Source organism: Penicillium samsonianum, assembly GCF_028829775.1.
Source record: "Penicillium samsonianum strain IBT 33392 chromosome Unknown utg000002l_segment0_segment0, whole genome shotgun sequence".
Classification (NCBI taxonomy): Eukaryota; Fungi; Ascomycota; class Eurotiomycetes; order Eurotiales; family Aspergillaceae; genus Penicillium; species Penicillium samsonianum.
In genome coordinates this window covers 1,677,721-1,691,549 of record NW_026643260.1, presented here as the reverse complement: position 1 = coordinate 1,691,549, position 13,829 = coordinate 1,677,721, and the positions used below count along the sequence as shown (strand labels likewise).

General features: G+C 49.0%; 4 protein-coding genes across 4 annotated transcripts; 2 read left to right on the top strand and 2 right to left on the bottom strand.

Annotated features, from left to right (window-relative positions):
• The first annotated feature begins 127 nt into the window (after nt 1-127).
• clf1 (putative cell cycle control protein (Cwf4)) lies at nt 128-2,620 on the top strand. Its single transcript, XM_057275215.1, has 2 exons — nt 128-2,125; nt 2,183-2,620. The coding sequence occupies exons 1-2, from the start codon at nt 335-337 to the stop codon at nt 2,414-2,416; spliced, it is 2,025 nt and encodes a 674-aa protein (XP_057139853.1). The 5' UTR covers nt 128-334; the 3' UTR covers nt 2,417-2,620.
• Nucleotides 2,621-5,712: 3,092 nt separating this feature from the next.
• N7471_002494 (uncharacterized protein) lies at nt 5,713-7,857 on the top strand (the record flags this gene model as incomplete). The annotated part of the gene is made up of 1 exon (XM_057275214.1): nt 5,713-7,857. The coding sequence occupies one exon, from the start codon at nt 5,713-5,715 to the stop codon at nt 7,855-7,857; it is 2,145 nt and encodes a 714-aa protein (XP_057139852.1).
• Nucleotides 7,858-8,399: 542 nt separating this feature from the next.
• N7471_002493 (uncharacterized protein) lies at nt 8,400-10,957 on the bottom strand (the record flags this gene model as incomplete). Its single annotated transcript, XM_057275213.1, has 2 exons — nt 8,400-10,117; nt 10,171-10,957. The coding sequence occupies 2 exons, from the start codon at nt 10,955-10,957 to the stop codon at nt 8,400-8,402; spliced, it is 2,505 nt and encodes an 834-aa protein (XP_057139851.1).
• A 579-nt stretch (nt 10,958-11,536) lies between these two features.
• N7471_002492 (uncharacterized protein) lies at nt 11,537-12,876 on the bottom strand (the record flags this gene model as incomplete). The annotated part of the gene is made up of 5 exons (XM_057275212.1): nt 11,537-11,869; nt 11,926-12,005; nt 12,140-12,192; nt 12,246-12,638; nt 12,791-12,876. The coding sequence occupies 5 exons, from the start codon at nt 12,874-12,876 to the stop codon at nt 11,537-11,539; spliced, it is 945 nt and encodes a 314-aa protein (XP_057139850.1).
• Between the last annotated feature and the right edge of the window lie 953 nt (nt 12,877-13,829).

Below are 13,829 nucleotides of genomic sequence, written 5' to 3'. Positions count from 1 at the left end.
GTTGGGAAGAAAAGTTGTGCTTAGTCAGAAGGAAGCTACGTGCGCGGGTGGCGACAAAGACCAGTCACGCAGTTCGGCGATTTCATCGCGAATTCTGAGCTACGGGTCCAAGCTACTCTCGGCGTCACTGGATTCGGCGTGAGAAATTTCCCTGCCAATTTCTGAGTTAAGCGATCGCCGCAGTTTGGTGAAACCAACTTCATTTTTGAACTCCCCTCTCTTGCCCAACCCTCATTACTTGCCCGACAGTTTCGACATCCCCGAACGTCACCTTACATCCTCTTGAGTCGCGAACCACCTCTCTACCGGGATCAATCAATACAGTACCCTCACAATGGAGGCCTCCCGTGGACCTCCCCGGGTCAAGAACAAGGCCGCCGCGCCGGTCCAGATCTCTGCGGAGCAACTTCTCCGCGAGGCTGTTGACCGGCAAGAGCCTGGCCTTGAGGCGCCGACACAGCGCTTTGCCGATCTTGAAGAACTACATGAGTACCAAGGTCGGAAAAGAAAGGACTTTGAGGACTATGTGCAACGCAACCGCATTAACATGAACAACTGGATGCGCTATGCCGCCTGGGAGCTCGAACAAAAAGAATTCCGTCGAGCGCGATCCATCTTCGAGCGTGCGCTTGACGTCGATCCGACCTCGGTGGTGCTTTGGATTCGCTACATCGAAGCTGAGATGAAGACCAGGAATATTAACCATGCCCGAAACCTCCTCGACCGCGCCGTGACTATCCTCCCCCGCATCGACAAGCTCTGGTATAAGTATGTCTACATGGAGGAGACACTAGGCAACATTCCCGGCACCCGTCAAGTGTTCGAGCGATGGATGTCATGGGAGCCGGAAGAGGGTGCGTGGGGCGCATACATCAAAATGGAAAAGAGATATAGCGAATTCGAACGAGCACGCGGCATTTTCCAGCGGTTTACTGTTGTCCACCCCGAACCCCGAAACTGGATCAAATGGGCCCGCTTCGAGGAGGAGTATGGCACAAGTGACTTGGTCCGCGAGGTCTATGGTGTGGCTATCGAAACGTTAGGGGAGGACTTCATGGACGAGAAGCTCTTTTCCGCGTATGCCAAATTCGAGGCTAAGTTGAAGGAATATGAGCGCGCACGAGCGATTTACAAGTATGCCCTAGACCGACTTCCGCGGTCCAAGGCTATGGCCCTTCACAAGGCCTACACAACCTTCGAAAAGCAATACGGTGACCGTGAAGGTGTGGAGGATGTGATTCTGTCCAAGCGCAGAGTGCAGTATGAAGAGCAGCTCAAGGAGAACCCTCGCAACTACGACATCTGGTTCGACTTTGCACGATTGGAGGAAACGTCGGGCGACCCAGAGCGGGTGCGGGACATATACGAACGGGCCATTGCACAGATTCCCCCATCACAAGAGAAAAGACATTGGCGCCGCTATATCTATCTCTGGATCTTTTACGCCGTGTGGGAAGAAATGGAAGCGAAGGAGGTGGAACGCGCTGGGCAAATCTATCAGGAGTGCCTGAGGATAATCCCGCACAAGAAGTTCACATTTGGCAAAGTCTGGCTCATGAAGGCGCAGTTTGAGGTTCGCCAAATGCAACTACAAGCAGCACGGAAGACACTGGGCCAGGCGATCGGAATGTGTCCGAAAGACAAAATTTTCCGTGGCTATATCGACATTGAACGCCGGATGTACGAGTTCGGGCGGTGCCGTACTTTGTTCCAGAAGCAAATTGAATGGAACCCCTCCAACAGCCAGTCGTGGATGCAGTTCGCGGATCTGGAGCGTACTCTGGACGACGCGGAACGGGCGAGGGGCATTTTCGAGCTTGGCATCGAGCAACCGACACTTGACATGCCCGAGCTTGTATGGAAGGCCTACATCGACTTCGAAGAAGAGATAGGCGAGTATGAGCGAGTTCGACAATTGTACGAACGTCTCCTTCAGAAGACCGATCACGTCAAGGTATGGATCAACTACGCCCGCTTCGAGGCCTCTGTGCCGGGCGAGGAAGAGGATGAAGAAGAAGAGGAAGAGGAAGAGGAGAAGCCGCTCAGCGAAGACACAATTCGCCGCGCGCGTGCGGTCTTTAGTCGGGCACACAAGGTGCTCAAAGACAAGGGTCTCAAGGAAGATGTAAGTTGTTATTCCCATATTCCACACCCTTTTCGGTCTATTCTAACTTGTGAACAGCGCGTGGAGATTCTCAACTACTGGCGAGCATTCGAACACTCAAGTGGATCATCGCCCGAGGATATCGCGAAGGTCGAAAAACAGATGCCCCGACGTGTCACGAAGCGCCGCAAGTTGGAGGACGATCAGTACGAGGAGTACACGGACTACGTGTTCCCTGCAGACGATCAATCTGCTGCCAATCTTTCTCGTCTGCTTCAAAAGGCACACCAATGGAAGCAGCAGACCCAGTAATAAAGCGTGTGGTAGCTTTTATTTTACAAAATCAATTGATTCCCATATTTGCCACTGCTTTAACACCTTGGACCATTTCCGTTATGAAACAATCCACGCAAAGTCCATGGTCATGCGGATGGATTAATGTGTTATAATAATCAGACCAGAATACTATTTCCGATATCTGCGTGTGACATTGAAACCGGACCAAACTCTCTCATTCGATCGAATCGGTGTCGCCGGTTAAGCGGTACGAACCGATATGTAGTGTCTTCAAAATGAGACCGTCCCCTCCATCCAGGCAGGTATGCGGTATGGATGTCGTGCGTGCTGGCTACACCAGTTGCCATTACATATTCTCCCGGTCCTGTTGTGCAACTGCTGCATCCCCGCGGGTAATCCTTCAGCGAAGCGCAGGCTGGCTTTGTAGTATATACCTGTAGTAGTATACCTGCGTCGGTTGAATTAGAGATCGGGCGAATGTTTTGCAGAAGCTGATAGGAAGATGTTACCCATATATCTGCTTACATGCATTTCTACTAGAACAGCTCACAAAGCAGATCATGAGATAAGAGCATATGTGTATACAACTCTTGATTATATCGACAATTTATCCCGATGCCATCCAAAACACGGAGAACTGAGACATTGTCCCAAGTCTCAGAAACATACATATCCACAGCTCCACAGCCCCACGTTGCATCGCCCAACCCCTCACTCCCGGGACCCTTTCTTTCACTGTGTTGATATTCCCCTTATATAGCACGGTGTTGAAGAGTTCATCATAGAACAGGTGACATGTTTAATTCGAGGAATGAATCAAAGCTCTTTGTAGAGAGAATCGTTTAGACTCTTGCAATAAGCGCCACTTCCAGACGCCTCGAATGTTTGATTTGCCTACAAAACAGTAGGTAACGGTGGGATATCTGGGTCAGTATATAGAATGGCGAACGTACAGAAATTTCTAGTAGATGAACTACAAGTCGACACAATACAAATCCTTTAGAAAGGGCTATGAAGCACGATAACAAAGGAAATCCAAGATCGTCTAGGTGACTTGTGGAGGATTTGTTGATAGTCAATATTTGGGGCGGATCTATATAAAGCGAGCTGGGGTATGCGACATCAGAATTTCCTGAATAGGGAATTAGTCCACATGACAGAAGTATAAAAATAGGACGCCCAACAGAGAAATCTATATTTGAAGACGCTAAGAGATGAAATAAAGATCGATATTTTGATAATCTTGGAAAAAAATGGTTGCAACAAGACAATCGTGTTCAATGAGGATCATGGCCGCAGGACAAAGGGGAATTCGAATAACTTCTTTTGAGAATAGTGACTCTGCTTAGTTGGACATAAATAAATGTACTACTAATGTCCGACCATGATGAGCCATCAACAGCGAGAGCAGTGACGCAGGACACATATCCTTCTTGATTTTCAGTTTGACGGGCTCATCACTCAACAAGCATTGTTCTGCTTTCTATACGCAATCTTTGTATACTCAGCTACAGCCATCGAAACTACAATCCTCTTCAGGTCATCATCGCTTTCATAGCTACCTTCCAATCCTACCAAAAATAGTAAGTGCTCGCTCGTATCGACGTCAATTGCTAGACCCTAACTAACACCCTTTTTTTTTTTTTTGAAACAGTGGGGGGCCAAATAGTAGATCAGCCTGTTGATGACATCTGTGACATTTGCAAGAAGGATTTCTACGGGACCAAAACATGCTCGTGCGGTAATCGTTGATCTTTGGACTTGGGGACAATAGGGGCGTGGAATGACTGCAGAAGTCCAAGATTCTACAGCCCTGGAGACATACGATATGAGGATGAGTTAGTATAGCTTGACGCCCTCTAGTACTATGAATTCGAAACTAGACTATATGCTGTACACCTGCGATCAAAATTGGAAATTCGTAGATGTAGTGAGCGCCAGCCCTTTTCCGGTTCCACAAAAAAGATATCTCAGATTTTAATAATCTCTGAATCGAGGATTTGAGAGATGAAGGAATTCAATGTGTGCACATGTGCTCATATAATTGGTATCTTTCCAAGGTTAGGCACTATTGCTTAATATTAAGACTTCGGCAGAGTTCCATATAGTACAATTATAGAGGAAGAACCTTGGAAGTGGAACGCCAAGGCGCCAGAGTTTTGGAATTTCCGTGGGTCCAACGGACAAGAACCACGGGTCTGGAGAGGGGGAATCTTCCAAGGTTCCAAAGTGCGTTTGTTTATTTTTTATTCGATTTATTTATATTGTCATTTATAAAGTACGGAGTACATTTAATCCTGTTATGCATCACATCTGCACTCTCCCTTGCTGTCTATGTTGTATACATCCCGAGATCCGCCCTAGAAGCATTGGAAATCCAGGAGTGCCAAGAGTGCAAAGTGCCTGTTAAAACGGGGTCCAGGTACACGAGTGGTCCCACCACATCGGGACTCACGGGAGAACCCCCTGATCAATATCGAAGAGAATAGATGAAGGCGAAAAGAACCAATAATGACGAAGGAGGTAATGAGAATGATTCTCAAATCCAATCAAAATGAAATAAACCAAATTAACGGGGAAAAAAAAACTTACCGCAAAAAAACCCGAACGAATTGAAAATGACGAAATTATTCCCCTTAAGGGATGGCGTTGTTCGCTAACCCCCCTATGCCGTCTGCTAACCTCCTCCGTTAGGGGGTTGATAGGCCCTTCTCCCTGTTTCACATGGTGGTTTCTGTTTCTGTTCTGCCTCTCCTTTTATCGTTCTCTGCATTTACAATCGTGCTGTGCACTTTGATATTCTAGCCTTTCTTTTCGCCAACCAACCAACCCCCATTCGCTTAATCGGGTTTCGTTGGCTCTTTTTTTTTCGCACCTTACGACTGGATCGCCCAGCCCCTCAGACCCTTGTGATTACTCGACACCATCTCTGACCGACGCGTCCGTGTTGTGATCTCATTGTTGACACATCTGAACCACCACTCTGATTGTGTCATCTCGAGTCGCCGAATCATCCGATACGCGATCCACCTCAGTTTCGCCCTGAGAACTTGAAATCGCAGTTAACCGCGCGGAAAGCAGTCGAGAACCCGTGTTCACATTGCCTGTTATCGCGTCAACTCACTTAGATCGAGCGTAGTTTGTTGGCATTTTTCGCTCAACTGCCTCGGTCGAAATGAGATAGTGCTCTGGCCGTCACCTTTCCTTGTCTCGTTTGGGTCTTGTACGTCCCGTGCTGGCTGGCCAATCCACCTTCACTACTGGCCCAGAATCGATCGCGACTTTGAACTATTCAATTCGAACTTTTCAACATGACTGGTCCCAAACCCCTAATCAAGATTGAGGGCGATTGCTCCACTATCCACAAAAATACTCTCTACGTCTATTCGCCGACTGGCTTTGCATCAATACCTCTCAAAGAGAATGGGGAATGGAAGAAACTCCCGTCCCCGTCCCCAGAGCACATGGTTACCGGCCCTGCCTGCGTCCAGGGTGGGATTGGAGGGAATGAAAATGACGAAGATGAAAAGGCATTTTATCTGGTCGGCGGGACCGGCTCCTCTGGCAGCAGCGGCCTCCAACGCTTTGTGTTCAGTACACAGAAGTGGGAGACATTAACCATGGCATCAACGGCTATGAAAGATCGGACTGGACATGCCGCCGGGTACATTTCCTCAACATCGCAAATATTGGTTTATGCAGGAAACACAGATGGCAGCACACAGATCTCTCAATCGGTACTCCTCATTTCAACAATATCAGCCCCATTTGGCGTGTCGGCCGGGCTCGACCAGGGCGCACCGGCATTATATGAGCCCATCATTTTGCCTTGGAGTTCTTCCGAGGTAGCCTTGATTGGAGGCTCTGCCACGAATACCGCCATCTTCATCTACGACTCCACAAATAAGAAAGGCTTCACCATCTCAGAGGCGACTCTTCCCTCTGCAATCGAATCTTCATCTCTATGCGCGCTCGCCTCCGACTCCGGGACCAAGGTCCTCGAGGAGTTTAAGATGGTCGCTTCCCCAAATAGTGTCACTAGCTACCTTCTTAGCTCGAAAGGAAAGGTGCAGAACCCGGTTAAAGCCATCGCATCCTCGGAAAAGAGGGATCTCACCGATTCTTATAACGGCACATACGCACCGACGGCATCCTGGTCTGATTATACGCTCGCCCAGGGTGATGGCTTGGTAGTTCTCGCTAGCGGCCAAAGTAACAACTCATTGGCAATCTTCAACCAGACTTCCAATGCATGGGTCAACTCCACAGAGCTGTTCTATGGAAAAGGAGACCAACATGTGCTCAAACCATCCACCACGTCATTTACATCATCTACTTCGACATCAACCTCATCCACATCCACATCGACCTCGGCCTCAACTACGCCCACTTCATCATCACCAGTTGCGGCTGTAGGTGGCGGCCTGACTGATCATGGCAAAATGATTCTTGGCGCAACTCTTGGGAGTATCCTAGGGTTTGGCTTGATCCTACTCATCATTCTTTTCCTACTTCGACGCGAGAAGAAGAAACAGGCAGCCGAACCCGGTCGCGGTGGCGATAACAAAGACCGCCTAAGCTTCCAGGATCAGGGCATAGAACCCCTGACCGAAGGCGCTTACCCAATGGCAAGATCTCCTGTCCCACTCGCCGCTACTTCGGTCGACTCATTGGCTATCATGTCCGGCAATTACAGAGGAGAGAAGTCCCTCAAGCCACCTGTTAATACGGGTTATGGATTGTCTTCTCAGCCAAAGAGCAGCAGTCCGCTCTCTACAATTCCCTCCAGCGGTGTGATGGGCGCATCGAGCGTATACACCGACGACAGCAATCGGGCTGGCGATGATATCGGGCATGGAGACAAGGCCGCAGACCGAATGACTGACGAAGGGTGGGGGAAGTACTTTGAGGACGGCGGTGCCACTAACTTCCAATCCGACCGCTCGACTATCAGTTCCGCATACACCAAGTCCGATTACCGCGGAAGCGGCTGGCCGATGACTACCTTGACACCATTGAATTTCGGCTTCCTCGACCAACCTAAACCACTCGGTCACGTTCTCAGTGGCAGCCCGACCACGGAAAACGGCCAATCTGAGATGGGCAGTCGAAGTCTGGTGATCCCGGAGAGCCAATCGGCACGGATATCCAGTGCGGATTCAATCAGTATCGCCTCGGACGATGAGCGCGATGATCCGAAGTGGCAAGGTGCGGGCCAGAGCAGTTGGCTTGGACGTCCCACAAGCAGCAACTACACTAACAGCTTCTACCAATCGAGCACGCAAGATATGCCCTGGGAATCATCGAATGCAAGCCCCGGGGAAAAGGCAAGACAGTCCAATGCACGAAGATCCAGCATCATCATACCGCACGATATCGACGAACTTCCGATGCAAGGGCAGAAGAACAATAACACTTCAGATATGAGCTGGCTCAATCTCAAGGCTGATCGTTAACATACGTTCGCCCATTCCGACTTACAGTCCATTTGGAGCCCAACTCTCCCATACTCTCCCTCTTTTTCTTCATAAAATACCTACCTCGCCAGGTCACTTGGCGACTCTCTTATCTCTCTCATCCATTCCTTTCATGGCATCTCCCTGGCTACTGGCGTCTTGAAAAAAACTCTTGTTTTCTGTCCTTGCATTTGACCTGCTGCATTTTTATCTGCATCCAGCATCATCTTCGTTTTGTTTTTGTGTGTATGAGCGATTCCTTAGCGTTGTGCCACACTTGTTGAACCGGTCGCTCTCTTTGATTCGTTGACTTCATGGCTGTGCCTGTACTATGCCGATCTAGTTGTTCTTGTATGGGTGTTGTGTTGATTTTATTTTGTACATATCTCGATCTGAGTGTAAATCACTTATTGAAACCAAGGGCATGCTCCAGCCATGCCCTATTGAAAGGTCTTTCGTCATATCCATTATTAATCATTATCGTATGTAAATCATGAATTATAAGCACCCAACCGCCCAATGAAGATGTATCAGGAGTGTCCTCAATAGAGCTTCGCCAAAAACGAATGCCTCTTCGAGACCTTCCTAAACTCATCAACCATAGGACTGAGCAACCTCCCACCCCCATCCTCAATCTCCATCGGCTCCAGATGCGTCGAATCCACCGTCTTCCGAAGAAGCGGAATCTTCTCCTCCGTCTTACTCCGAATGTAATAATGCTCATCATCCTCCTCCATCCCGATAAACCACCTCTCCTTCAACTGCGTCCCCTGAGGTCCACACCCACAAGCACCCTCCAACTGCGTCGTCTGCGGACTATTCACAGCAAGCGCGAACAAATTCTGCGGCTCCGTGAAATCAGTCACTTGTCGACCTCGCGCCTCGACAATCATAAACCCGAGACAGATAGCGCTGGTCAGGAACGCGAAAACAAGAATCACGTAGAAAACCCCCTGCCACTCCTCCGTCCCACCGGATGCATATCCCACAGCCTGGATAGAAGCATTGAAAATCTGATAAACAGGCTCGGAAAGAACACTCCCAGTACTGTAGTTCCAAAACGGAACGAACGGCGCATCCTGCGAACTGAGGATAAGAGTACTCCCAGCCATTACCGCCAACGCCTCGGCGATAGACGGTAGAACCGGGTCCAGCTCGAAGGTTTCCTCGGTCTTGTCATACCGCGGCATCATTTGCATAAGCAGTCTGGCATTGCTCGCCGCGCCATCTGAAATACCGCCATTTAAGCTGAGCGAATTCGCCCACTCCGACGCGATATTCTTCCAGTTCGCGTCCCACAGGCCCTCGGAGGCGTCCTCTTGTCGTCGGTTGTATTGTAGATCATTTGAGGCGTTCTCGCAGTCCGTGCTGAGGTATGCGCCGCTCCTGTCAGCGGAGTACTTGGTCGAGCACATGCCTGTTTGTTTCCCGCGCAAAGAGCACATCACGTACTCTGGCATATCGGTGTTGTTGGTTGCGCCGAGGAGGTAGATGGCGTTTGCGGGCCAGACACCTGTTGTGTTGAGGATTGTGTTGTATGGGAGTGGGTATTTTCCGAAAATGGGTCGGATTTGGCCATATTTTGGTCCGAATTCGAAAAGTGAGTCGACGACTGTGTTGTTTTCCCAGTCTGCAGGGTGGGGGATGTCTTTTGGGGGTGAGAAATTCCAGGTTGTCGAGTTGAATTTGTTGCCGCCGGGCCAGGAGGCATAGACTAGGGGGCTGAGATCCTCTTTTGTCATTCCTGTGCAGAGGACGTTGACGGCTGGTGAGGGGACGGAGGCTTCGATGTTGTATTTTCCTTCGCCGGAGTTGTCTGTGGGTTGTTTGAGTTTGTTTTTGGAGTTCATTGCTGCGAAGGGGATGCCGCCGTGCGGCATTGCCATTGTTATGTTGTTGATCATTCGGTCGTGTTTCTTGGAGAGTGTGGACATGTCTTGGATGTTGATCCAGCTGCCTGTTACTGTGGTGTTGTCCCAGAGTGAGCCTGTTGGCGGTGGGCGCTTTTGGAGTTGGCTTGAGGTTTCATTCTTGCTGGTTACTAGCTGGCTCCATTGGGTTATCCATTGCTGGTAGTTGTGATATGCGTGGCCGACGTGTTCAATTTGGAGGCAGGTGTTATTGCGATTGTAGGGGTCCAAGTCGTTGGTGACGGGTGTCTCGCAGGCTGATGCGATGTATTGGGGGTTTGCGAAGCTGGCGGTTACCTTGCCCTGGAGTATCCTTGGTTCAATGGGACCAAGAGAGAGCTTGGGAGCAACTATCGTTGGTTAGTGTTTGACATATTTTGTGGATAGAAGAGAATGAATTTACCTAAAGCTTGCGCCGCGGTGGTGTATAGCATCGCCACGAACGTCGAAACCAACGCAACCGACCCGAGGAAAGTGAGCGCCGAGTATCGCAACGCCTCCCAATGCACAATCATGGATCCAGGTTGCATAATCCAGGCCCTCATATTCATATCCGAGATACTGATTCCTTGAGAATTCCTCATCAAGGCCCTCCGACTAAGCACCTGTCCCAGAAACGCGACGCAAATCGTAACATATGCCAACTCGATCGTCTTCGCAAAGAATGCGCTCAGCAAGGTTGCTGTAGACGGAACCAACGGACCATCGCTGGAGACACCGGGCCATCGTGGCTTGCGCAGCGCAATACCGAGATAGATACCCGAAAAGATGGTTGCATAGATAGCGAGAACCAAGACTGTCAACGGGACCCATGAGAGCCGTTTCTGGAGAACCGTTGCTCGATTGGGGCACCGCACGTGGGCGTGGGCCTGTGGAGTCTGCGGAGACTCGGGAGATTGGGGAATCTTGTAGGTATTTGGAGTCGTAGTCGCGGTACTATCGGTTGAACGGCGGTTGTCTGCCGGAAGTTCTGCTGGATAGGTGTCGCCTGATGAGTTCGAGATGCCCAGACCAACATCGCGCAGAACTTCTTCGGACCAGGTGCTGGTACTGTCCGAGGGGGCATAGTAGTGATAGTCCGAGTCGGTTAGGCGATTGTTGAGTGGATTCCAAGACCGTTGGGGTCGAGCGTCGATCGAATCCTCGGATAGCAGCGAGTGCTGCGACTCCCGCGACTCTCGCGAAGCCATGGTGGAACGTGTGAAAACGCCAAAAAAAGAAGGAAAAGGACGACAAGCGTCTTAAATTGAAAACGTTTTACATTTGAAAATAGGGAAAGGGGTCCTGGTCCTGGGGCTGAAATGGAGGGGCCCAGTCTAGTCCCCTTAGCCCTATCGTAAGCTGCTTTAGCTGCTTGGCATGTTGGGTTCGTGCTTTTGCTAATTTGCGAATGAGATCTAAATCAAATTTAAAAGAGTAATGATCTTTTGTTTACTTAGTTATCTTTAGATGGATTCTAGACTGAAATAAGGCTATTGAAAGACGGTTGCGTTGCGCCTGTTAACCGCAATTAACCGCGGACTATATTTGCTATATCTCTATAGTACCTATATATGGACTATCCGAGATTCGATCCCCTGCACAGCCCAAATGGAGCAAATCATAGAGGAGAACGGCGGAAGAGCCCGGAACAGCGGTAATAAGCAGCCCATTCTTAATCCTTGTTTCTTCGCTCGAATACTGTTGGACCGGTTTCCCCTCATTCAATGCATGACGATACGAAATACCACCAAAAGTAATATCACCAAGCACGTCGCTGCCTGGGCCAATCAGGTGCTCAACCCTGGCAATTTTATCTTGTCCAGGCACGTGGAATTTGTATTCCCTGCGCGATCTGACTTAGTCTGGTTGAAAGCCCGCATATTTGTCACAACTAGCTTCGACAGTCGATCTCCGTTGTAGATGGGATATGCGGACTCCGTATCCTCCGACAGAGGAATGTTGACAATTAGGGTGTTCTCAGATTGTCCGATAGCACTAGTGACCACGATCTGACCGTAGTGTGGGGGTCTGGTGGCTGGAGGAAGTCCATTGCTCTCGATTGGCTGCCACAAGGCATAACGGTGGCTTAGTTCTTGATGGAAGTGCAGACGCTTGATACCCTGCTCAATTTCAGTGGCTTGTTGTAAATTTTATGGGAAATATGGTTGGCTCGTACGTGTACTGCTGCCCAGAGGGAGAAGTCGACCAGCCGCAGAGCGTCACCAAACACATTAGTCTCTCCATTCACGCCCTGGTCTGCAATGGAATTTATCTCACCAAGGGTGTAAGAGAGACCAAGGTATGCAAGGTTTGGACAGTGTTTGTGTGATTCATCAAAGTCCGTGTCGTTATCAGCATTACTCTGTTGGAGAGAACGGTCCAACACATACGCTGGAGATTGAACTGCGCAGGGGGCAGAGAAGGTGCATTGACACCCATATAGCTGTCCCAAAAGTCAGCGAAGCAAAAAGAGAAGAAGGATAGTGGATATTTAACTAGTGGAAGCATAGCTCTTTGGTTAGATTATATTTATCGTATCCAAGATTGTAGACCTCCTCGGTAGTCCAGGGAGTTTCGTCAATGAAATCCAGCAAGACGAAGCTAGGCGCCATAAGCCCCGGGAAAGACTGTACAGAAGACTTGAAAATAGCAGACTTGGAGTTCCACTCTTCGACATAATCAAGAAGTGAATAGTTTGCAGAGCGATATTTTCCGGGAGCGAAATTGAACTCGTTACCCAGCTCAAACAGATGCAGCTGGCGACCAATGGGAGTACCAGCTTCCGTAGCTGAGACTTCGAGCTGTTCAGTCGATGAGTTTTGATTTGTGTTCAACCCATGCAGGTATTTGACTTGTCCCAGGGTGTGATACGACTCAAAATAGGTCGGACTGTAATTGATTTCGATTTGCTGATCATCCGTAGGATTTTAGTAGACAAGTTTGACATTGTCCTCCTGGTCAGGGGAATACATGGCATTGTCCCTATCGATGGATTCTTGTAACCACAGGCAATCACGAATCCGTAGAGTAATTCAACATACTGCGAGGTTCCTCCGACTCTTACTTTCGGAGCGACGCCGGTGACAGATTTGAGGTTGTGAAGTAGATTCTCCGAGAAACGACACATACTTTCTCCCTTCCACTACCGTTCAACCTGCCTGACCAACAGGAACTGGCCTGACAACTAGTATTCTTTACAATTCCCAATTCTTCATTTTTGGTTACCTAGGAAGAACAATGGTGGATAAAGGAAAACGTCGTACTACAAGAGGCAAAGAACCTCTAGAAGAAGCACCTGTCCCTGAATCCTCTCAGGCATCGGAACAACCTCTTTCCTCCACTGAAACGACCCAAGAACGTCAGCATCTATACCCAGCAGCCAGGCAGATCGAGATGGCTATACCAATCTGTCAACTTTGTTCCTGTGTTCATCTCGTCTTCTAACTCGCTATATAGAGCCTCACTCTTGGCTCACATGATAATATCAACAACGGTGTCTTGGTATTATTGGTCTTGGTAATAGCCCGATAGACTGATATGACGTCGCATTATAGACAATGTCATTATATACAACGCTTGCAAACCCGCCACAACACTGGAATACACTCCATAACCCCCCGCATTATCTCCGCAACCGCTAACTATGTTCTGCAGGGTGCGATTCGATCGTTGAATGGGAGACTTCCAGGTGTTATTGAGAGAGGGAAGGTAGAACAAAATAATCAAATTGCAGCTGAACCGCTCCAAGGATTCTCAGACCATTTCGAGGTCATTCTTTGGTAAACACCTGGGCAATCAAGAAGTTGACCATATGCTGTCGAAGAGGTAAGGGGATTCGAAGAAAGCGGAACCCCTTCCGTCCCTTTTCCCAACCTCGGGGCTTTCCGAGTTTGGATATACGTAGGGGATTGGTAACTAACTAGTTATAGGGACCCCCTTCCAATTTCATACACCGCCTTCATGTCAAACTCCCTATACAATAGTAATCAGATGGTAGCTACCTACAATTTGTATATAAACCCTTAACAAAATTAAGTCACTCTTTTCACATAAACTAGATCAAACAAATTGATACTCCAA